The sequence below is a fragment of the Tigriopus californicus genome, chromosome 8, assembly GCF_007210705.1.
Source record: "Tigriopus californicus strain San Diego chromosome 8, Tcal_SD_v2.1, whole genome shotgun sequence".
Lineage (NCBI taxonomy): Eukaryota > Metazoa > Arthropoda > Copepoda > Harpacticoida > Harpacticidae > Tigriopus > Tigriopus californicus.
Genome location: NC_081447.1, coordinates 7,946,253 through 7,969,941, shown reverse-complemented (window position 1 = coordinate 7,969,941; position 23,689 = coordinate 7,946,253). Strand labels below are relative to the sequence as shown.

At 41.2% G+C, this 23,689-nt stretch overlaps 3 protein-coding genes and 1 long non-coding RNA gene across 4 annotated transcripts; 3 read left to right on the top strand and 1 right to left on the bottom strand.

Annotated features, from left to right (window-relative positions):
* Positions 1-660: 660 nt before the first annotated feature.
* LOC131885378 (uncharacterized) lies at positions 661-1,668 on the top strand. Its single transcript, XR_009373831.1, has 3 exons — positions 661-802; positions 877-1,024; positions 1,098-1,668. It is a non-coding gene; the product is annotated as an uncharacterized LOC131885378 (long non-coding RNA).
* Positions 1,669-2,308: 640 nt separating this feature from the next.
* LOC131885377 (uncharacterized) lies at positions 2,309-5,868 on the top strand. Its single transcript, XM_059233408.1, has 3 exons — positions 2,309-2,829; positions 3,783-4,102; positions 4,339-5,868. The coding sequence occupies exons 1-3, from the start codon at positions 2,737-2,739 to the stop codon at positions 5,582-5,584; spliced, it is 1,659 nt and encodes a 552-aa protein (XP_059089391.1). The 5' UTR covers positions 2,309-2,736; the 3' UTR covers positions 5,585-5,868.
* A 15,518-nt stretch (positions 5,869-21,386) lies between these two features.
* On the top strand, positions 21,387-23,676 carry LOC131884945 (AN1-type zinc finger protein 1-like). Its single transcript, XM_059232843.1, has 2 exons — positions 21,387-21,483; positions 21,541-23,676. Exon 2 carries the CDS (start codon positions 21,586-21,588, stop codon positions 22,432-22,434), a length of 849 nt encoding a protein of 282 aa, XP_059088826.1. The 5' UTR covers positions 21,387-21,483; positions 21,541-21,585; the 3' UTR covers positions 22,435-23,676.
* LOC131884946 (phosphatidylglycerophosphatase and protein-tyrosine phosphatase 1-like) lies at positions 22,383-23,148 on the bottom strand. Its single transcript, XM_059232844.1, has 2 exons — positions 22,966-23,148; positions 22,383-22,901 (listed from the first exon to the last, which is right to left on the bottom strand). Exons 1-2 carry the CDS (start codon positions 23,146-23,148, stop codon positions 22,509-22,511), a joined length of 576 nt encoding a protein of 191 aa, XP_059088827.1. The 3' UTR covers positions 22,383-22,508.
* Positions 23,677-23,689: the final 13 nt, after the last annotated feature.

Genomic DNA, 23,689 nt, shown 5'->3' with positions numbered 1-23,689 from the left:
CAAAACAATGACTTTCATGTGTCAGTCTTGGACGGGTGCCGTCATTTTCGATTGGGGCCTGTGGGAAAAAACGGCCAAATAATCGGGTCATGGGTACCCTTTGCCAGCCACCCTCCCGAGTCTTGGGGTAATTATAGGCTCGGTGGTCGGTGTCACCAATTTTCTTGGAATGCCCCAAACGCCAAAGAAACAACAATATGACTTGACATGCCAGGACCCAATTCTATATTTGGTCGATTGTTTCCCAACCACCAGGAACATTTTGGAGAGAAATTCCTCACCAAAGAACACCACCATGACTTTCAACTGGTTTCGAATAACCCGAGAGGAGTTTCCTTCCGCCCCTGGAGAGGCTGTTTATTTGGTGGCAATTTTAAGAACAATACGAGTCGAGCAATTGATATCTTTCCCATGAGTTTACACATGGCCGTGGTGAGGAGGGCACACAAGGTCGTCGTCGCATTGCAATAGAACAGCTCAGGGAGACGATGGTGAGCTCTTACTCACTCACGTACATACGTACTGTCAGCCATACTGTACGTATAGGTATACACTATTGTGTCGAGGGAGTTTTGCAGCAATGTGAGCCTTGTGTCGTTGGTTGTCATGATTTCAATCAATTTTCGTTCCACCTCTAATGGAACATTGGTTCAAAGTTATTTGTGCCAACCAGAAGAAGCCGAAGGTTGGGGAACGCTTAAAGCCCCCAAAGGGGGAAAAAGGAACAATTTCGAAGGGCCACTTTTGTTCTTCCTGCTCTTTCCTCCTCTTACCGGTAACCGGCCAATGCGACCATTTTCCTGTAAGAGAGATTGAAATCACTTTTGAAATTCGCTCTTTCTTCCGTCACATTCTTTCACTCTTCGTACGACATAGAAGCCTTAAGGATCAGCCACATCACAATGATTGGACCTTCGTGAAATATTCAATGGCCTCTTTTAATTCTCATAAAACGCTCGTCGGAATTTCGAATCCTTTCAAAGTCGTTGGAAGGACGAAAAGGAGGCTTTCCAATTTCATAAAAGTAATAATACAAATAATGATATGTCACCTTCGCCTGGTCCCGTTGTGAAAAGCTCACTTTCTATTTCACATAGTTTGACATCAGGCCCAGCCAAAAGACGAGGAACACAAGTCCTCGTCCTCTTATAGTACTAGGTGGTACTGTAGGACAACGTAGTTCCAACAAAGGGAAAAGTGGAATGTCACCAACACCGAAAGTGAGAGAGGGGAAAGGACGCAGGAGAAGGTCGCCCCTGGCTTTTGTATGTCATAGCCAATATAATCCAATTTCCTACCAACCAGAGCAGAGATACTTCCCGTTCCTGAGCCCGAGCGAAATGGAGCACAGACCTTTCGGTGATCATCCGCGACAAGAACAAGATCCCCGGGTCAATTGAGCACCTGTCAAAGGTTGAGCTAGAAGCTATCATTTTTGGAAAAGCCATCATTTTAACAGACCACGCTGAGATATCTCGTAAATTGAAATGAGTGCACCACCACGGCTTTTTACAAAAACTGATGTTTGCCTTCCCAAGACGACGCATGTTATCCTTACATGTATTAAACTAAATGTACCTTCTATCACCATGAGTTTTGATAAAGCATATCTTTGCTCTAATGGTGACAAATAAAAGAACTTGAGCATAACGGTTACTTGTGGTTCTAGCGAAATTGACGGATAAAAACATGTCACCACACCAACCGATGACCATAGTCCATGAATTAAACGTATCCATTTTTTTTTCATTTTCAGTGTCCGACGGACACATTTTGTTCCCTTCCACCAAATTCCCTCGATGGTTGAGCTCTTGGTTCGATCCGTTGGTTCTTGTCTTTCCTGTACGGGCCAATGCCATCGTGTCGTTGTTGTTGTCGTTATTACTGTTGCTGCTGTTATTGTTGTCATCCTCCGGACATCGGTCGGAGGACCAGTGTGAGCGGGCACGAGCGGCTTGTTAGCGCCCCTGAGCTTCCGAAAATTCAAACACTTTGTCCATGTTCCCCCTGCTACACTGTATTATGCACCTTCTCTTTGGCTATTTCGTTCTGGCCATACCGAGCTCGGCCTTCCCTCCTCTTCTCTTCTCTTCTCTTCTCTTTCGTTCTCCCCCTTCTCTCTCATACTCTCTTTCTCTCTGTATATTCTCTCCCTCGTCTGTTCTTGATCTCTTTCGTTCTTTTCGGAGCCGTTCTTCGGACTTTAGCTTGACTTGAACTTGAGTCGAACCGAGGACGGCGACATGATTCCGAGTCCAAGTGCCGACCGAGAGCGTGGAAAAGAACGACGTGAACGAGAAGGAGGCAGAGAACAAGGTAGAGCAGCAGTCCTAGGATGGCTAGGAGTGACGACTCAATTCAGTCTCAGAAAACACAGTGAAGCGTCAAGCCTCTGGGAGAAAAGAACCGGAATTTTGGCACCAACCAAGACATCGGAACGACGATGATGGTGATGATGATTCCGGTGTTGCATTTCTGTTTGAAAACGAGAGACAGCGGAGTTTTATCGCACCCAGTGCTTGTGACGATCCATAATTCATACAAGCAATTCAATTCAAGTGAGCAAACATGGCACCTCAATGATGATTAAGTGAACATCTAAATCAAGACAAATGGTTTTGTTGTGTCGGTTTGGTGACATGTTTTTCCCGACCATGGCCGTGCTTGAAATGTGATGCTCGGAGGGATTGGCGTTCATATCGTGTCCACATCCTTCGATGTATTCCACTCCTGGCTATGGATGAGGTGATCGTTCATCTAAAACCTTTGGGTCCAAGTCATTCCATTGTGAGGGATGTGATAGTTCAATCTCATTCTTGGATCGGAAAGGTACGTAAGTGAGCCCCAGCCAGACGGGAAGGAAGGCCAGAAAGAAAGGCCAGAGAGAAAGAAAACTTGCGGTTCCAAGAGAGCTTCAAGCAAGGGAGGCTGTGTGCGTTTGTGAATGTGAGTAAATGTGTGTGCGTGTGGATGTGTGTGTGTGTGTGTGTGCCCTAGAGTACTCAAAAGAACCTGAAGTATTGGGAAGAAAAAGTTGCTGAGAGTAATTAATGATAGTCTGAAGCGCCCAACTTGGAACTCGAAGGAAGTGAGTCAAAGAGGTGTTGAATGTGTTGTCGTAGACTGCGACCGAAATGCAGAGAGGATGAGAATGGCTCACCGCTAACAAAGTAGACTCTACGCTAATTTTCTCCAACTTGCTCATTATCAGAGTTCGTGCCCACTTATTCACAACACATACTTGAGCATGACTTGATGGATGGTAATGGCCAAAAGCTTTTAGCCATCTATGTAAACTTTGGGGCCCCTTTTGTCTGGAATATCTTGATGAAGAAGATTGTCAACTCACCATCAACGAACGGACTGACAGAGCGATCGAGCAGCACTTCATGTGCCACCACTTCTTATGCCATACCAAACAATACCGTACCACACTCAAGGTGTTGGTTGGTGTCTTGGTTAGTTGGTTGTCACATGGAAGGCATCTTAAGCTTTCGTGGTCACGTTCTTCATCACAGTGACCTTCAGGATTTGATTGCATTCATTGGAAACCAATAGATCCTCTCTGGCATGCAGGTCATTTTCACTCACAAGTTGTTGAACGCGACGCTTTTATCACGGAAGAGTTCGAGCTGGTATACTGACTCCCAGGTACTTGACGTAAATCGAGTCAAGAACAAAGGATTAGTCCTGGAAAGCTAACGCACGAAGATGGCGCAAAGATGAAGCAAATCATAGTGGATAGCAATAAAGCAACATGTCGTGTTTTTTCTTCATTTCAGCCGCCGAGCATCATGGGCGATGAGGATTCGTTGCTCATGGATCACTTTGTTGAGGACTTCAATCAAAACCATTGGGACTGCGATGGGTGTCCTCCACCATTTTTCGCACTTCCACCTCCTCCTCGGCCTCCATTCTTGACTGTTGAGGGCGAGGACGAGCTCTGCACCAAAGACACCTCGCCTTATGAGACCTGCGATAATCCAATAATCATTGACTCTCATTTTCATACCAGCAATGAGTTGCTCAATATTATTCTGATTGTGATATTTGCCTTTCTTCTGGTTGGCATCATACTTGTCATTGCTTTCATTATTTGGAGGTGAGTGAAGTCCCCCTCCCCGATTAACAGATGGCTCCTAATGGATATATGTAAATGACTGCTGGATGGAGTCATATGATCGAAATGCAATAACCTATACCTATTTGTACCACAAGGAAAGATCTAGAGAGATAGCTGACAATGATGATTGTTGAATAATCTTCCCATTCTGAATAGGGGCTGGCATCAGTCTGGAGATCTAGTAATCCACTATTAACGCGTCATTTGTTCTTCAGAAAACGAGTCAATCTGTTGAGTCCATTCCGGGGAAAATCCCGACACCATGGGTCCTCGTCCTCCACATTGCCAGTGGATCCCAACAACCATCACCAGCTTCATCCTGATCATCAAATGGGTTTCCAGAAGTCCGACTTCCCCTTTTTCAATCCTCAGCAGAGTCACAAACCCTCCAACAGCATTGAGTTAGCCGAGCACCCCCTCCCGGTGTCGAGTTCAACAAATCGACATGTCTATTCCAATCCCAATTATCCAACTTTGGAAATTGGTGGATTGCCCTTCTACTTGATGCCAGCTGGAGATGTGGTGGGAGGGATGCCTTCGCATTTGGCGCGGGGAGGGCCGGCTTCGTCCCCCTTGGGTGCTCTTTCCAAAGACACAAGTTTAACGAGTCCGGCCAACGGAGGATCACCTCCTTTCTCCGTGGGTGTGGGTCAACATCTACCGATACAGTCTCAGTTTAGTGCTTTGAACCAATCGCCTCAAATTGGGGAGAACCATTTTTATGAGCCCAGTGGTTCAAGTGTGACATCTTCTCGGGGCCCGATTTACGAAGATATTGATCGGATGTGTTCCTACCGAGGGGCTCCCCCCGAACCTCTGGCCAATAACCAAGACCGGTTCCCCAAACCTGAAGAGTCCGAGGATCTTAGTTCCACTCCCCTGGGTGGATGTGTCAGAAATAATCTTACGCCGGACGCTGAGAGAACATACTGTAATGTGATGCCGGCCTCGAAGTCTCCCAATAAGAAGGGTGCTCGTCCGGACTCGAGTGGGAGCACCTCATCCCCGGTGCCTTGTGGGACCAGCTCGAGCGAGGTGAGTTTTGACAGTGGAAGCAGTCCCCGACACAATATTGTGGTCAATCCAATGAGCCCGCAAGCCTTGGCTCGGATCCGAGGAATGTCGCCCACTCCCAGTGACAGGACTCGATCCCCCAATTCCGTGTATGCTGCCAAATTGGCCTCTCAAACTCGATCACCAGGGGGTAAATCTTCGGTTTACTACTATAGTGATACGCTGCGTCCTCGAACGAATCGCGGGTTTACCGATTCCGACTCGGGCATAAGCAACAATCGAAGTACCAGCGAGGACACGCCTCCACCGCCACTGCCTTCACAACGACTCCACATTCAACCTCGAAATAGCGCAGTGTCCAGTTTCGATCACCAGTCCCCCGCTAGATCTTCAAAATCAAGACCCAAATCATCGAAGAAGAGTAATTTCAGCACAGCCCAAGTGTGATTTTGAGAAGAGCCCATTTCGACCCTTTTCTATGTTAGAAAGACGACGAGGAAGAACAAGTTCCTCACCCTGGATTCGGTCGACCCTTCCTCGTTCTGCCATGCTCTAGACAGACCCTCTCCGATTCGTCCCCTTTCCCCCTCTTCCTCAACACAATGTTCTTCGCTCTTCAGAAGAACGCCCAAAGCAAAAGTGATATTGCCCATCTTAACTAGTCTCCTCAAGTTTTTCTAAAGTCAATAAATTGGGAACGACATCAGATGGTTGGTTCTCCTATAGTTGAATTGACTTGGTCATTTTTCATCTTCTTTTCCTATTCATCTCAAAAGCTGTTAACAAGATAGAGAGAGGGTGCCAAGCATTTTGGGTTTTAAGTGAGTGAGTCATCAAGGAAAAAAGTAAAATACAAGTATAAACCAACGTATGCCATGTCGTAGGCACCAGGGTTAACAAATATTTATCATAGCAAGAGAGATTTTAGACCAAGGTTCCTCACTCTTTTCAAAATTAAGGGAACACATTTTAAAGGTCTGGCATTCTGGCAATCACAAACAGAGATTTGCGATTCTTGTTGGCAAATTTGGAGGAAATCACGTGGAGCAAATTGTTGCCCCAAGAGGTAGTTTTTTTAAAGATCGCAAAGGATTCGAACGAAAGTAGCTTAAGAATTACGATGGAATTGAGAAATTTTTATTCTTTTGCTTTTATGCCTTTAGTTCCCACTTCGTAAGTGATTTCCAATTATTATAGCTTACCGTATTAAAAACGCCACTGGATCCCTTTTGGTGTGAAAATTGGAATATGGGTGCAAAGTTATTATGCTTAAAAGGTGATTCGAAATTTTACTAAAGATTGAAGCTAAGGGAGACTGACAACGGTCAGATCCGGAGGGTTGTGGGTAAAGCTTCAAATGACGTTTCATTGCACATTTAAATCCATCTCTAAATCCATTTATAGTGTACATTTTGTGAGGCTACTCATTCCCAAGGGGCTGCCCCTCTCAACAAGAAGGAAGTCGATTTTTTATCACTATAAAAATTTACCTGTTTTGCGATTGGATTCAATCACGGTTCTATTTGATTGTTGGGCCAAATTGAAGACCTTTTCTTGCCTTTGGTTTTGATCAGCTCTGATAAAAGAAGAGGAAGAGCACGTTAAGTGTATCTGAGCAACATGTACTGACTTATATATTCCTAAAACCCATTCATATCTTTGCCAAAGTTGGACCAAAATGTTCCATATATTCTAAACGAAACCATGAATATGTAATTGCAATTGATTGGCTAAAATTCAATTAATTCCCAATATTCCGATACAAAGTTCAATTGCTTCCAATAAAAGCGATTCTGGTTTAAATTGCAATAAGCACAGAAAGAGTGCTGATGGGTCAGCAGTTCGTTTGCTTAGTCGATGCAGTAAAACGTCGAACCTGTAGAAATGACATTCAAGCAAACAAGATTGTACACCACGAAAAGGGTAGATCAGGTCATAAAATGTCGACCATTGTCAGGCAGGAATACCATGAGATATGCTCCCTTGTAAGGGGGTATCTCATTACCCTGGTCCTTCAGTAACTTCTTTGGATACTAGATCAAATAGGGATGTCGATAATTCGGTTTTTTTTAAATTCAGCGATTGGGAAAGTCCTTCAAAAGGTCCTTGGCTTGAGACTGGTTAGTTGAAACTTTTCTGACTTTCAATTACCTAACAATACTTCTATGTAAAAGGGTTGCAATGAACAAAACAATTATCGTCAAGTATATTGAGCAATTCCGAAACATTTTATTTTTCCTTGGAATTGAATGGTTGTCATCCATATTAACTAGTTCGCAATTCGGACAAAACACTTGAATGAATGTTCAAATGCTCGTACGACAAGCTTTGATTATTTGTCGTTCGCAAAAAAAGAAATCACCTGTCAACTCTAATTCCTTTTACAAAATCATGGAAACCAAAAAGTTTCAACTTTGTAAAGTGCTCGCTTGAAGGTTGCTGGTTTTCATAACTCATGTGGCAAGTTTAAGCATGCTCCACTGGAATATGACCGTAATAGCCGAGGTCAAGAAAACACATTTTCAATTACAGCCCTTGATTGACATTATTTACGCCTCATGATCTGCAAAATTCGTTCCCAAGGAATCGAAACACAAACATTCGCTTGAGATCCCTGGAATCGAAACACAAACATTCGCTTGAGATCCCTAATAGAAATAACAGAACTTTTGCTACTGCTTAGGAGTCCCTGTGCAGGCATGTGCATGCATGCACAAACACCCATCCAGTCTGACCAAGCCCACCTCCTCTACTGTATGCCTCGGATTGAGAGAGAAACTCGACTAGTCCATAAAACTTTGGCCCATTGCAATGTTCTGGTCGTCGAGGGAAAATACAAACGAAGAGAGGCGCAGCCAGCACCACTTTATTGCCAAAATAACAAGAAACATGGAGCTTCACTGAATTGCCCCATGCATACGAGTCATGACTACTTTTGCCTCTCTGACCTACCTATAACACGTCCGTAGTTGGCTTGGCTACATTCATTAGATTACAGGAGACTCAAAGGCAGGCTTGGAAATTCTTTCAAGTTGATCTTCAATCTCAGCAAAATGTAATGGTTCTATCAACGGACATGATGAGTCATTTCTGCCGTACATGAATTCAAGGAGTGTTTTTTTTCTCTCACAAAAAGCCACAGGTTAAACCTCTCAATCGATTGACGAATGAAAGCAAATATACGTATTCCCTTGAATTACTATTTGTTCTCGTTAGTCAAAGCTAGACAAGTTGGTTAAGAAAATGCAAGTTCAAATATCTATGATTTGCATGGTGCATCTCAGTGGATGGTTTTCGTTGCAACAAGTATTCCCTCCATCGTTCGGTCCCAAAAAATCGAGGCCAATCAAAATAGAAAATGACATTATTTCAAAATTGTATGTTATTGTTTTGCTTTTTTTTCTCATTCAGCTCGTTTGTTTTGAACAATCTTACAATAATGCACGGACTTGCAGAGACGTGGACGGCGAACGGAAGGAAAAATTTCTCTAATTTGTCTAATCTCCTAAACCGTTCACTTTATTCCAAATGAGCACTTCATACGACCACAAGATCTGGTTGAATAAATGAGATTTGCCAAATTTGAGCCCAAAACAATGCCCAGGGAACTTTGGAAATATGGTGAAAGTCATGAAGCAAACACTACATAAAATTTGAATTTTCGATCTGGTCTTGGTCAGCTAAATAAGCTTTTGACAATATAACTTTGAAACGAACCCTTTCACAGGTCAATGACATAAAAATGACCTACCTTTGATTGAGAATATCTACATTTCTTATCTTATTACTATCATTCGAAAGGGTCTCAGAGTTGCTATGACCAAGAGCAGGTCGATTTGGCGGGAAGCTCGTTCACAGTTCATATTTCTAGAACTTCGTGAATAATGACAACGGCTAAATGATGTTCCCTACGAGAGGCTCTTACAAGATGACTATTCTTAAACAAATTCTTGTGTTAGTAACCGCATAGGTACAAATAGATCCAAATTATCTTTTGCATTTACGAACATATGTTTGTGCTTGCGTTTTGCTTCAGCGGACGAGAGAATCAAATTATGTGCGTGCTAACTTCCTTGATGAAGTGCAATGTAGTACAGGAAACATGAATGAATCCATAGTATTGACCACAGAAAGAATAAGTGAATTGGATTAGATCATATGCTTTGACTTTGAAAGTGATCTCTCCTAAGCATAAAAATCAAAAAGAAGGAATGAACACACAGACACGACTTCCTCTTTCCTGCTACTTCACTCAGAATCACGTACACTACGTGTAAAAGTTAGCAGCAAACACATCAACACACTTTTAAAGACTCGTGAAGTAGACAAGTTCGTTGAAAAATAACCTTTGTGTTTGACCTGTCAAACTTCTAAGATAAAACAAAATAAGTTGAAAGTAGAATAGCCATGAAGGTATATTGTTCCCCTCATCGTTATCATTATTTCAGTGCTTTTTGAGCCTAGCTGCTTATCTAATGCTTCTACTCGTCAGGTTCTGGATAGATCATAAATATAAAGTCCAAATGATGCAAGCAATATGGCCACGTGAAGAACCAAATAAGTCACTTTACTAGCCAACTCTACATTTCAAGTGATGTACGTACATATTGCACATACATGAGTGAGGGAGCTTGATTCATCACAAATTAATGGAAACGACAACATGCTCTAAACTGTCGTGTATGTACGAGTATGTCGTAGATCCATCTGCCTCACGAGCAATTCATATGGATCGACATTTGCACTTGTTCAGTGGACTTGATTCCAGATTCCCTCCCGGCCATTCTCCTTCGTCCTTCTTTCCTTCAATGATGTCCTTTAACTTCATCGACTTCGTTGTTCGAGCCAAAGAGACATTTGGGATTGACTGGTGTGCGAGATAAAAGAGCCTTCCTTCCCCTTCACTCGACGACAATTGATATGTAAATTCCACTCCATTCGGCGAAATTAACTTAAATTGAATGAGATGACGATGATGAGAAATGTCGGGCGGAGTGTCAAAAGCCTACAAAAACGGTTGATAACACGAACGGAACGTCAGAGGGAGCTTGAGAGAAATATGTTGAGGTGTGAATATGTGTAAAAACAATTATTTCTGTCAGTCGAAATGTTTCTAAGAACACGAATGAACTCAGTTAGCACAAGCCAATAGAAGATTTTGAAGTTGTTTGATGAACATGAATTGTAATGAAATGAGTGCACCAACAAAAATATTACGTAAAAATGACCATTTTCCTATAGATAGACATTTTAGTTGATTTACGACATCTTGTTATTTCATTGTCTATATTTTCGTCTGTCGGCAGTATTCGAGATGAGTAACTCTCTCCCAAAGTTGTAAGAGCTAATTGCTCCACTTGAAAATGATACACTGCATTGAAATAGACTTAATACTTCACCTATGTTTATCCGAATGAAAAGGACTAGGTCTGCTGGTATCAGCCGACCTAATGTGGTTGCGTGTGTTTTCCTTTCCAAGAACTTATGATGAGTTCATATTGCTCACCTTTCCGGCTTGCTGCTTGCTTCCCCGCCAATCGAGTATAACATTAAACCAAAATGTTTGGCGTAAATTACTCTCCGAATAGTTGATAGCAATGCGTTTCTTTCCATGATAGTATGCTCCAGTTCTATTGGAGGTCTTGTTCGTTCGTTTGTATGTAGGTAGGTACATGGTAGGTAGGTAGGTAGGTAAATAAGTTCACAGATGGTTTCCAACCGCTGCAAGGAACTGGGTGATGATGATTGTGGTTGTAATGATGACAGCTTTGAAAAGAGACTGAAGTTTCCGTTGTTTTTTTTTCGACAAAATATTTATGGCCTCAATTAAGATGAGAGGTGATATCGTCTAATTTTCGAGACCTTACTCTGTTGAATGTGTATTGTAGCGAGTACAACATTTGTTTTACCGGGAGATAATCGTTTTATTTCGGTGGTTTGCCGTCTCTTGCTTCCCATTCAGGTGACCTTCTTAGTTTGATTGCTTTTCATTGTCTTGCCTGTTTTCTATTTGGTAAATTTACAACTCTTTCTTCTCGGGATTACTCGAGTCGAAGACTTTCTTTCCTCAGTCGAACCATAAAATCTTTGACACATTCATCCCCACCGAAAGAAACTCTTCAAACAACCTAACAAGATTTCGGTCCTATAAACCACAAGAACACAATTTTGATTGACTTCAGCCACCTCGTATTGATTTCGTGTGACAAGGCAATACAGTCTCTAAGCCCAATACTCAAACTTATCCCATCATTCCTTGTCAATAAATGAGATCGGAACTTTATTCAATAAGTACTCTCAATCTAGCACAAAAATGAACCAAAATGCTCATTTTTACAAAAGTTTCACTTTGCTTGGATTTACCTCAACCTTGCCTGTTAGCACATTACAGCCATGCGTTTGTTTGTTCTTTGCACCTTATCAATTTCAACCATATCGTCCCAGTATCGAATTTTCTGATTCTCTCTCTTATACTTATTACAAGTTCGACCAGATGAAGCCCAACTTAGTTAGGGCTATATGAGTCTATATGCAACCAGAGGAGCCCATGAGAGTTGCCCTTGTAATGTGTATTATTTTAGTGAACCATATGTTTCGCTCTTGAAGATGTTACGCTCCCCCTCTCAAAAAGGCACAGATAACAAATGCTGGCTCTGGGATAGCACAGAGGAGAGACTATGTACTAATTGTGTAAGCATTTTTCTTTTAATGTCATTGAAAAGAATAAGACAGTTCAATTTTGATATCGTTCAATCTGTATTATATACAATTATACTCATTTGCATAAGCGTATTTGGTGCGTAAACATGACTTTCCAGACTTGCCAAAGTAAAAAGTTCAAACTGTACATGTGTACTTGTTTTCAACATTCATATTGATCTATATTTTTGTAGTTTGCTTCTATCGTGAGCACTTCAGGACTTTTGCAAAAAGAAGTAACAAATAAAACTTATCAAACGTTAACATTGATTTTCATAATGAATGAAAAGTGCCTCCAAAAGGTATTCATGATGGTTTTTTATATTTGACTTTTACTGGTGCTAATGAAGGAGCAAAATGATCTGAATATTTCTAGATTTGTTTTCCAACAAAAGAGGGTGCTAAATCATAAACTGTTAACAGGGCAGTAGTAACAAAATTACGAATTACGAAATCATAGAAATTCGTTCCTTTTTTCGAGAAAGGAACTGTAGTCACATTGCATTTTGAAATAGTGTGATTCTAACGACCTAAAAGCACAACAAATACTCGTTACCCGTCCTTTGTTTCACGCTCCAGAGTGGCGTTTAATTTTTCGTTTCTCTCTCCCCAACTGAGAAAACGTGAAGCTTTTAAGCAAACGACGTAACTTTATTTACCAATAAAATAATCTAACATACTATGAAGCAAACATTCGTATCTAATATTTTTATTTGACCTTTTATTTATGTCCTTCGCCTCCCAAGTTTTAAAAACCCATGAGGGATGTTATACCCATAGGATTGATAATGTTGTGGACCTGAAGTTGTTAAAACTTTGGAGATTAATTATGTTCTTATTATGTATTTCCATGGGGTTGGCAAACATCTTGCCAAATAAATGTAGCCAAGAATGTGAATAATGCAGTGCCAAGCAAATAATCAATATCAATGGTCATTACAGTGACAAGCTGACAGAAAAACTTGAAATTTCAAGACTGTTTGAAACAAAATAAGCATTGATTTGAGAAGTCTGGTCTTGATGGGGCAAAAAACTGAAGTATTGGTCATCTAAATTTTATGAAGAGCAATTGTAAGGAGTAACGCCATTACATTTTTTGGCGAGTAACGGTTGAGTAATGAATTACTTTTTTTGGCCAAAGCCATTGTGACTGTAATCCGTTCGTTCCCTTTATCGAGGAATGACTAACGCCCTGACTGTTAATCAACGAGTGTAATATCTTCGCTGAAAGATAATCAGAAAGTGAGTGTTATGATAGGTTTAAAGATTTATGAACACCTTTGATCTATCAAAACCTTGATCAGGTTTTCTATGTTATCATTGTCACTTTAATTTTGCCATTCTCTTTTGGCAAATTATGAAATTGCAATTATCTTTTGGTTAACAATTACCACCACTGATTCAATGCAACATGATCTAAAATCGATATTTATCTTTCGTGGCGGTCCTGGCCAACTCTTACCAAGTCTGCCGATCTCTAGTTCATGATGATATATCAAACTGTCTTTTGTCTACAGTAGCTTGGGACTTTGTAAACCACTACATACATCAAACAATGCTCAAACTATGGGATTTATTTTTAAGATTGTTGAAAATAAGAGTTTTGGACATCATTAAAGACTAAAAATAGTATTCACTCATGTATGTTGTATTTTTACTTTTTCTTATCAATATAACTCAGCAAAACTTCTTAAAAATCTCATGACAAGAGCGAATATTTAACGCTCTCCTGTATAGGCCTCTCATGGCAAAACCATCAAGAGAGGTTTTGTAGAGCCAGTTGATGCGCAACAATGTCTATGGTCTCTCCGAAGCAAACGCCTCGAGTTAGTGTGGCTCAACATGAGTCATGAACTCATTTAAAAGTCATGATGGCGCAAAAATCTGATAACATCGACGGCTCTAATCACCAGTTATAGACAGCAGGAGATGCTTATCATCAACGTTACAAACATAACCGAGCTGGCTTATGCGATTCTGGGCACATCGAAGCTCTGCCATCCTCTGGTTTGAAATTGAGACATTGGTCACGACTTTTCTCCAGAATAGCCCCTCTTATGTATGACTGGTCCTTTCATTGAGACGTTGTGGAATGTTATCAAGAGATGTTTTAACGCCACAGTGCACTGTGAATGCAGGATTATCAGTCCTCACATGAACCCAGAGATTACATTCAAAGTTAGGAATCGTACGCTGGGGCGAAATAAATCCTGACAGCTTTACGAGCATATTCACAAGGGCCACCGACAACTAGGTTGAATCCATCCAAAGCCAACCATGGCCCCGGTTCCCGTCAAGCAACCATAATTATCACTGTGGGGAAAATTGTCACCGAGCATGGTGTGATCCAAAACACGCCTTAGGCGGTTTGACAAGGCATTTGGGATGTTTCTGAGATTTTTATCAGTGATATAGAGAGTCTCTTCAGTGGATAAGTCGTTAAACCTTGAATGGAGACATCACATAAATATGGTTCTAATCCCGATCTGAAACCACAGTAATCATCGCCATGAGAATTTCCACACGTCGATCCAATCGAAGGCGACGATTCTATAACCATGAGACGAAAATGAGCTACCACATACAAAATACAAAGCAGCAACCACCCAGCCAACCAACCAACCAACCAACTAGCCAACATCTACCACCACGCTAAAGGGAGTGTTGCTTCCAGGTCGGGACTGTAGCTAGAGCTCATTTATTCAGGAATGTGAGGCCATCATTTTGAGTTAGTACCTACCACTGAAAAAGGTCTAGTTACGTGTCTGTGAATTCGCCCAACAAAAACAAATTTTGTTTGGCCTTTGGACCAAAAATAGCCGATAATAATCCAAATGTCTAAATAGGTCTGACATTTCTCGTAACGGGTAACGAAGGGGGGAGGGGTGTGTGTGTGTTTCCTTGTGTGAAGAAGTTCTGTCGAGTCATTTACAGCGTGCCCAATGTCCGTTTTTTCCTGCCGAAAGGTGATTGTGTGTTCCTTCAGGTAGGACGGAGCCGTAAGTCTCAACGAAGAGTGAGGAGAAAGAGACATCCCCAAAAGCAATTTCAGGCCACTGTTAAATTGCCCGAGAAAAAAATTGTCGTCAAAGTCGCCCCTCACATTGTTGTTTGAAGTATGTGTACAGTCATGGTTTAACGAAGAAAGAGCCTGTACGACCATTATACGAGTCCCTCACTCAGTTCCTCAACTTCAAGAGGCGAACAAACGAGTGAACGAACGAACGAACGAACGAACACAGGAGCACATCCATAGACTAGCAACTAAAGATAACATGCTCTGATATTGTCAAAAAAGTATATAGAAAGAGAGAGAGAGCTGAAAGGTTGTAAATGCAATGATGCTTTATACAATTTCAGCGGTTTTGAATGAAGACTGCTTAATGATTGACCATCTTGTTTGCGAAGTAATTGGACAGTTTCCAAGATTATTTGCGTTTCATCTCTCTTTTGTGCCAATTGAAACCATAATTTACTGACATTTTGATAAGTTCGAGTTTCTTGACAGATGTTCCTCCTTTAGACCGGCAATAGCTCAAAAACCAAAACGGGGGAAATCTTCATCCATAGTTCGTACGTACATGCTTACCACAAGACATGTACAGTAAACCTACACATGTGAAAAAGTAATATTTCATTGTCCAAATGAGGAGGAGGAGGAGGAGAAGAGTTAAAAAAGAGAACCATGTTGAAAATGTTTCTAAATGAAGACATCTCATTCAACGAGGTTTTCGGCAAATAATTCATTCCCAGCTTGAGGTTACTCAAAAGAACTCGAACTCTCTGCGTCTACTGAATCTACCGGTATGATCAGTACGGAACGTACGTACAATACAACATATACCGATGGGATTGAAAGACAGCCTGCCGGCAGTCGGTCTCTGTATTTGTACATAGAATGTTCGTTTGTCTAGGTCTGATATTTTGTATAGCTTGGCAGGCACTCGATGGGGACAAACCATTTCTGGAATACATTTGGGTTCTTTGACAGGTCCAAAGATGTCTGAATTGTGACGCCCTCAAAAACGTCGAAAGGGGTGGATTCCTATCCATCGGAAAGTTCAACCGTACAATTGAAATGGGAAGCCATTTTGGTGGATGGTACACTATGTTGAACCAAAGTACCAAGTTAAAATGAAGCAACGAAGTTAATGCCTGTTACGGCTTGTGTATGCAAAATGATAAAATGATTGAAAACGTTCCGATCACGTTAGCATGTATTATTTGCAACGTCACACGGCCCAAAGAAATCGGGAAGAGGCCCGGTAGATTGCTTCATAAACTGCTCTTGCCTTGCCTTGAACTCAATTTCTTTTCCGGACATTATGTGACCCGGGGCACTAATTATAAATAAGATTTTGATATAATTAGCCAAAAACAACACAACCGCATTATAACTCAATAAAAAGGAATTGGCCCAATCGGCCCTTTTTTTGGTGGAGGCTGGATGATAAAGCGCCCTCTGAAGTGCAGAGCGTAAAACATATTTCGTGCAGCGTAAGGGGGTATTTCTCGGTCCTTACCTTCCACTGGATCCTCTTGATTGACCCCACCAGTTTCATTTACTGTGATAGATATCAAATGGCACCTTTCAAAAGTTGCGACTTCCATAGTTGGTTTTATGGGGTTAAGCTTGTTCCCACCATAGCCACTATGTAATTCATTAGCACTATATCCTTCTGATATATCTGTCACTTTTATTTATGACATACTCCTGAACATATGGTGAATAATAAGAATTCATCCATCACTACATAACACATTTTCACTCTGCTTTCATTATAAATTATGTATTTGCCGCCAGTATCATGCTAACCAAAGTCAGCATTCGAATTGAACCAGTTTCACATCTATTCTGAAGTGTTTTCATTGATTGTCTGCATCCGAAATCACGGTGGTGCCCACATCACTGATGATGTGTTTGTGTAAATACCAAGACATCTAGTAACAATTTTTGTTGTTATGAATACAGCAAGAACAAATTTTGCAAAATATCACCTTGGAAAAGACCTCAAATTTGCGTATTCATCCACTTAAAACCTGTAAGAAGATAAAGCAAAATTCAAAACTGTAACACTGTCTCTGATACCTCTCTCCCGGTCACCCTGCGATATCGATTCCCGAGCAGGAGTCACCCTGACGTCGGAGGAAAACCAGACTCGAACCCCAGTATGTGAAGAGCAGCCATTGTCGTAATCTCTAATTTTATCTCGTTTACGTCTGAATATATATGTTTTAGTACGTATCCCGTATGAAAACGTAATTAATAGATGTTGGGAGTATTCTTTGCGCGTTTTCAATAAAAAAGGATATTACGCTTTCAAAGACTGGATTTCATCAAATTTGACTACATTTGCTCCGGTTATGTTTTAAAGCAATGGCCAGGAAATATAATATGCCTTTTTATGCCCCCAAAAATAAATATCATTTTTTCTTTTTTGAAGAAGGTAGGAAAACCTGAAAATAGTTTTCAATATTACTTAAAAGTTACTTAATGTCCATATTTAACAATTAGCAATTGTCAATAGCAACCTTAATCAATCTTAATCTTGAATTTTGACTACATTATATTAACATTGAATAAAAACGTCTAGTACGGAGATATGAATTATTGCAAAAAGTGACAAATTTGAAAATGAAACTGTCAAATTTATCGTAAGGATATTTTGGGATCATGATAGAATAGGGCAGCTTTTGTGCTGACATAAGAATGAAAACATATTTTACATCCTTTATAAGCTTTAAGTGACAATTTTTACAACTTTATGCTTTTAAAGGAATCTTTAAAGATTATCATTTCTTGTCATGCCATTGAAAAGGATAATTTTATGTCTTGCCAATAAGTTAAAACATAGCTAGGCCAGTTTTCGACCTTTTAAGGCGTAAAAAGTAACTTTCAAGTTGTAATAGCTAAGCAACTGTTGCATAGATGTGTTTGAAACTTCATGTCAATACATAACTAAGAGTGCTTCTAATTTGCTACGTTTTTGACAGTGATACGGTTTAATATATTTTAAGGGATTTAACACACTTATCCGAGCTACTTTGAGCGTTTTTACTTTTAGCGTCTTACATGCGCTTTTTACAAAAATTGTACATTTGACAAAGGAAAACATATTTAAATGTCTTGGCATGAGAACAAACACTTAACCAGAAATTATAACCCCCGTAAAATCTTTTTTGTCCCTCTTACTTACGCTTTCTCTTAAGAAAAAATATACATGCTGTGACATTTTCCAGAGGCAAACATGCTACTTCTATTCATTAACCACTTTAGCAACAGATGCGTTATAAGGCCGCCTCCTAAAAGTACCCAGCTTCATTTCCATTTAACGAAGCGTTCCATAATTAATTTACATCTTCTCATTCCTCGCTTTTCCCATACTTCGGTCAATTCAATCTACAGAATGAAGCAATTTCGCGTACACAAACAGGGTGAGCCAAAAATCACCTGGGCGTAAAAAAAAGCAATTCCACCCACCTGGTTAAATGGGAGCTTTTTAAAGCTTTATTTAGTTGTCTAACATAAAAAAGAAGACTTACTAAGTCGGTAAGCATTGGCACAGATTTATCAATCGTGAAGAAAACATCCAGGTAAGTAAGGTCCAAAAAAGCTATGATCAAAAATAGTAAAGCTCATCTTTGATACCCAAAGAGTTTGTCATTGAATTTATTGTCAAAAAAAAAACAATAATTTGACCGATGACATCAGAAACTAGTGAATAAGGATGATAGGCAATTTTGCAAAGTGTTTTCAAATGACTTTAATTGATTTACTTAATAAAAAGCAATGAGAGTATGAAAATAAGTGAGAGAGGAAAATTGATTCATAGATACTTCTGCTGAGCAGAATTGCGAGAGAGCGGCCATCTGACTCTGTAAGAAACAAAAACCTCTGCTGAACATGAAAAATTAGGTCATGACATAAATACCTGCAAATCATAGCTAAGTCCAATGTAAAACATAACCAACTATTAATCCATTGTACAGTCTCGCAAAACCATACTACTAGGAAGAAATGATAACCTAAGAAATCAAACGGAATTTGAAGAATTGTCCAGACAAGACTTCAAAATATCATGTCCAAAAGAATCATGTGGTGTATATCACGTCCAGATGTTTTTGAATCATGGTCATTGATGAAAATACATGTATTTTCATTTCCATCTGAGTAGAATGGTTTCAATGCCTCGGTATACTAAAACGCTCCATGTACCGTATCTAAACTAGACGTATTGGATTGCTTTCACATTGGAGATGCTTAGAAACTATGCAAGCACTGATGATATCGAGTACCGTGGAACCGTGTGGGATGACCTTCTGCATGTATCTTGGCGCTCCGTACTACAATTTGGTTCTCAGCTCTTCGCTTGCTGGCTATATAGTGGTGGGGTAGTTAGTGTGAGCATGTATCGATTTTCTATTTAATTAAACTTTCACGAGAATCCTCTTTGGCCGACAACCAAATGAAACGTTCCATGGTAAATGAGATTAGATTGTCAGATATTGTTTACCATGAAGTCAGGAGGAGCTTCCTTCCCAAATCGATACCGTAAAGGTCATTTCCCATTCTTAAGTTCCGATAGAAGGTTCACTTGGTCGCGAAACTGGTCCACAAGGCTAAAGGTGAAGTAGAATCTATTATTCTTTTATGAATTCAAAAGCTTAGCCTTAAGGCTAAGATATCAAAAAAGGCAATATCAAAATTTGAACTCCTTGGTTAACCTTCGGACGAACCAACATTACTAATGGGCAACCAAGGGCAGCCCATCGAGGAGCATATGTGGTCCACAGCAGGCCAACCACGTTGTTGATTCTGAATCCCCCTTCTTTCCATTGACAAAGTGACTATCGACAATGGTGTGCTAGAGCTAGAGCCAAAGCCTTGGTGCCAGAACCGTGGTGGTGGCCAAGAATCATGATGACTGTCTAGGAAAATAGAGAGGAAAATCCTCTGGCGGCCACCTACATACTGGGTACCAACCAATCTATAAGGTCTTTAAAGGGATGCAAAACTAGTTGTCTTTTCGTTCCAATGGTTACAGGTCAGCATTATATGCCAAAGTTAAGAGTATTTATTCTAACTTATAGGGTGCTATGAAAGTAATGGACCACCTCCAGTTTTCAGATGGCCTAACTTTTTTCATGGTCATTGATGTAATAAATCAGAAAAATCTTTATGAATCATCAAGGTTTAGGCTGGAAAATATTATTGAACACAGTATTGAATTTTAGGACCACAAATTCAGGAATTATTTTTCCAAACCTGTCCTTTGTCAGGAAAGTCTGAAGACACTAATTCACAAAACAACACACAGCTGGAGAACGATCCCACAGTTCGATAGGGTAACTAAGCTGAAAAAGCCCACGGATAGATGGAAAATCATGTCAGCAACTTTAATTCTTGTTCAGCTGATTTGATAAGTCATATTTGAGAAAGCTGTAAGTATGGAAAATATCAGCAATGCCTTGCTCCTAATCTTCGAATTATGCACCTTGTCCATACTGGTATTTTTTCTATGTCCTTTCTAAAATTTACCATAAACAAGTTGAATTCCAATTTTTGGCTCAGTTCAGTTTCAGGGCAAAAGCCCTTCCTCAATAAAAGGAACGAATAACAGTTACAATTGCTTTGGTCAAAAATAGTAATTCGCTACACAATCCAAAATTGTGATGGCGTTACTCGTTACTTTCCCAAAAATTTAGATGACCAATATTGTATGGTTTCCCCCTCAAGACCATACTTCTCTAAAGATTTTGTTTTTTGTTTTTTGCTTCAAGCAGTCCTAACATGCAACATTTGAAGACTTCGTAGCAACACCTTTCAATGATTAGCATTGGCATTTAATCTTGGCATAATTGTTCAAAATACATTGCATCATAATGCTTTGAGGAGTCAAGATTGAGTCCCAGGATGGGGTAATGATTAACAATGTCTCAAAAGTTCTGATGGAAAAACAGTATTAGAAATTGTCAAGCCGGTAAAGCTTCCGTGTTACAAGCCTATGCCTTAAGTCGGGGAAATGGGGAGGCTTAGGAAATTTGATGCATCATACTCAAGGTAAAGAAAGATTTTCCTTGCTTGACAACTACACTGCATGAGGTCTTCAGTCCAACGGAATTTGATTGAGAAGAGGGGAGCAATAAAGTAGCCAAAGCAACAAAATTTAAAACCAAGAACACCCTCGGAGTAGTTGAGAGCAAGCACAACTTTAATCCTTTCATTGTTCATAATATGCTAGATGGAAGTAGCAAAAAATGGCAATTTCTACTGAGCCTTAAATTTCCACAGCTGTCACGAGATGAATGAAAAAATAAAGGCCATTCTGGAAGCTAAAAAGGGAACCCAGTAACGAGTACTTCTTTTAGTTTTGGGGTCATTCCAATTGCACTATTTTAAACTGTAACGGAATGGAAGTGCCTTTTTTGAAAATTGGAACGAATTACTGTAATTTTGTTGCTAAAACCCTGTTCAGTTAGAGAGTTCAGTACCCCAAAGTGCCGGATAAATACCGAAGTTGCGTGTTTCAAGCTCGATCGAATCCGTGTCAATAAATCTCGGAACCTAGGCAAACTTGTAATTGTGGAAAAAAACCAAAACTCTGAAGGGCTGACCTACGTTTGTTTACACTTTCCACAGAGATCAGGTAATAATAAAAAATTGAACAGGAGGTTCAACATAAATAGAAATCCCGTTCTTGCAGCTAGAGATTTGAGTGTCCCATCTATGATCCATCCTTTGATTGATCATGGCCGAATTACCCGCCATCGGTCGGCACTGCGAAAAGACGGACTGTCATCAATTGGACTTTCTGCCAGTAAAGTGCGCGCATTGCGCTTTACAGTTCTGCCGTGATCATGCCTTCATGGAGGCCCACGCGTGTGTCCAGGCTCCCTTGAATAGACCATCCCCTTATGAAGCCCCTGCCTGCGGCCCCTCGGCCCCCCTGTATCCGTGCTCCCTAGTAGATTGCACCAACCAAGAACTAGTTCCCATCCAATGTCCGGATTGCCAGCTTCAAATCTGTCTCAAGCATCGCCATGCCACGGATCACGGGTGCAGCAAATACCAGGCACCCCAAGCCACCATGGTACAAACGCAAGCCTTGGTCCAAGGCATTTTGCAAAATAAGGCTTCCACCCTGACTGGACCCACCCGAAGCCCGCGCAATTTGAAGGCTCAAAAATTAGCGGCCAAAGTGCAACTAATGAAGCTCAAGATGAAATCCCAGGGTGTGAAATCGGTCCCTGTCGAGGACAGACTGCATTTCAAAGTGATCTGGCCACTAGCGAAAAGCCAGCCTCCGGTGGGCGTGTTTGTGAGTCAGCAATGGAGCTTGGGTCGGGTTATCGATGCTGTGGCCGAGGTGGGTGGAGTGGATAACCAAAACAACGTGGATAAAGCACCCAAGTTAAGATTATTTCGCTTCCAAGATGGCACCAATCTATCAAGTTTGCTGGAGCTGGCTCAACCCGTGGGCGAGCTCCTGGCCCAAGAACACGTGTTCAACGGCGATACCGTGATATTGGAGAGGAAAACGGGCTCTGACATGGATGTTGAATGTATTGATCCTAAAGCCTATTTAGCTCACAAGTAAAGAGAGGAAACACGATTGGAGAGTACATAACAAGGAAGTGGATGGATGTTCCTGGTGAAAGGACATCTGAGGATTCATTTGACTTGGGCAGCGTGAAACTCGCGTAAAGCTTGCCATTGCTGGTGGTGGAGTAGAACATGGGGTCGTTTTAGTTTCATGCATTCCACGGCTTGTTCGGGCGTCCAGTTGTGTTTGGCCATGAGATAGCATCCCACGAGCGTGGCACTACGCGTTCGCCCGGCTTTACAATGCACATAGACACTATCGCCACTGGGGGCAATCTCGTTGATGAACTCCACTCCCCGTACTAGTTTCTCTTGACAAGGGGCCTCGAAAATGTCCGTGGTAGGAAGACATAAAAATTTCACGCCTAGTTTATGCCATTCAGCCTCCTGATTAGACAGCCAAGCCAACTCATACGACTCGTTCATGGACACGACGCCTCTGACTCGTTCTTCGGAAATGATCTGCAATGTGTGTGAAAAATATTCATAGTGCACTGTATATACGGCGGGGTTGACATCCCTTTACCCTTTTGGTAGTCTGGCCTCGAAAAGGTAAGGCTCCCAAAACCACGGTCGAGTCGATACGATCCCACCAATTTCGTCTGGTGAACTTTTCCATCGCCACATTGTAGGCCAATGTAGGTAGGAACGTGACTCGGGCGAACATCCTGACGGCGATGCGGGCCAAACCCAACTGAATGTCACCCATAATCGCTCAACCTATCCAACCAAGACGAGGAATGGATTTCAGGTAAAAACACAAACCACCTCAGTCAGCACAGGCGACGTGTTCAAAGGGCTCTTCGTTGCTCCGCACGCTCCGCACGCTCCGCACGCTCCGCACGCTCCGCACGCTTGATGGATTTCCAGATTTCGGTGCTAACCCGTGTGCACTGGCACGGCTGGCACGTTGTGTTTACTTCTTGCTCGGGTGAAGACGGAAACCCTGTTGGCCAACAAAACATGGACAGGGTTTCCAAACCAGTTGCCAAAGTTGAGAAATTTCTCACCCGGATTTCGCCTTACTCCCTTATATGTCATTCTTGAGATGGTACATATTGTTTCTCGTCCCTTTGGCGATTTGGGGACATGGAATTGAGCTTTCAGAGAGAAATACTACATTTTTTTCTAGTGGATAATATATTGGTCGGAACCCTGTCCGTGGCCATCAGGGTGGTCGTGAAGGTCAGATCTGAATTGACAAGCCTTTGTATTACAATGAACCCGATGTAATAGGGATCATAGGTCGA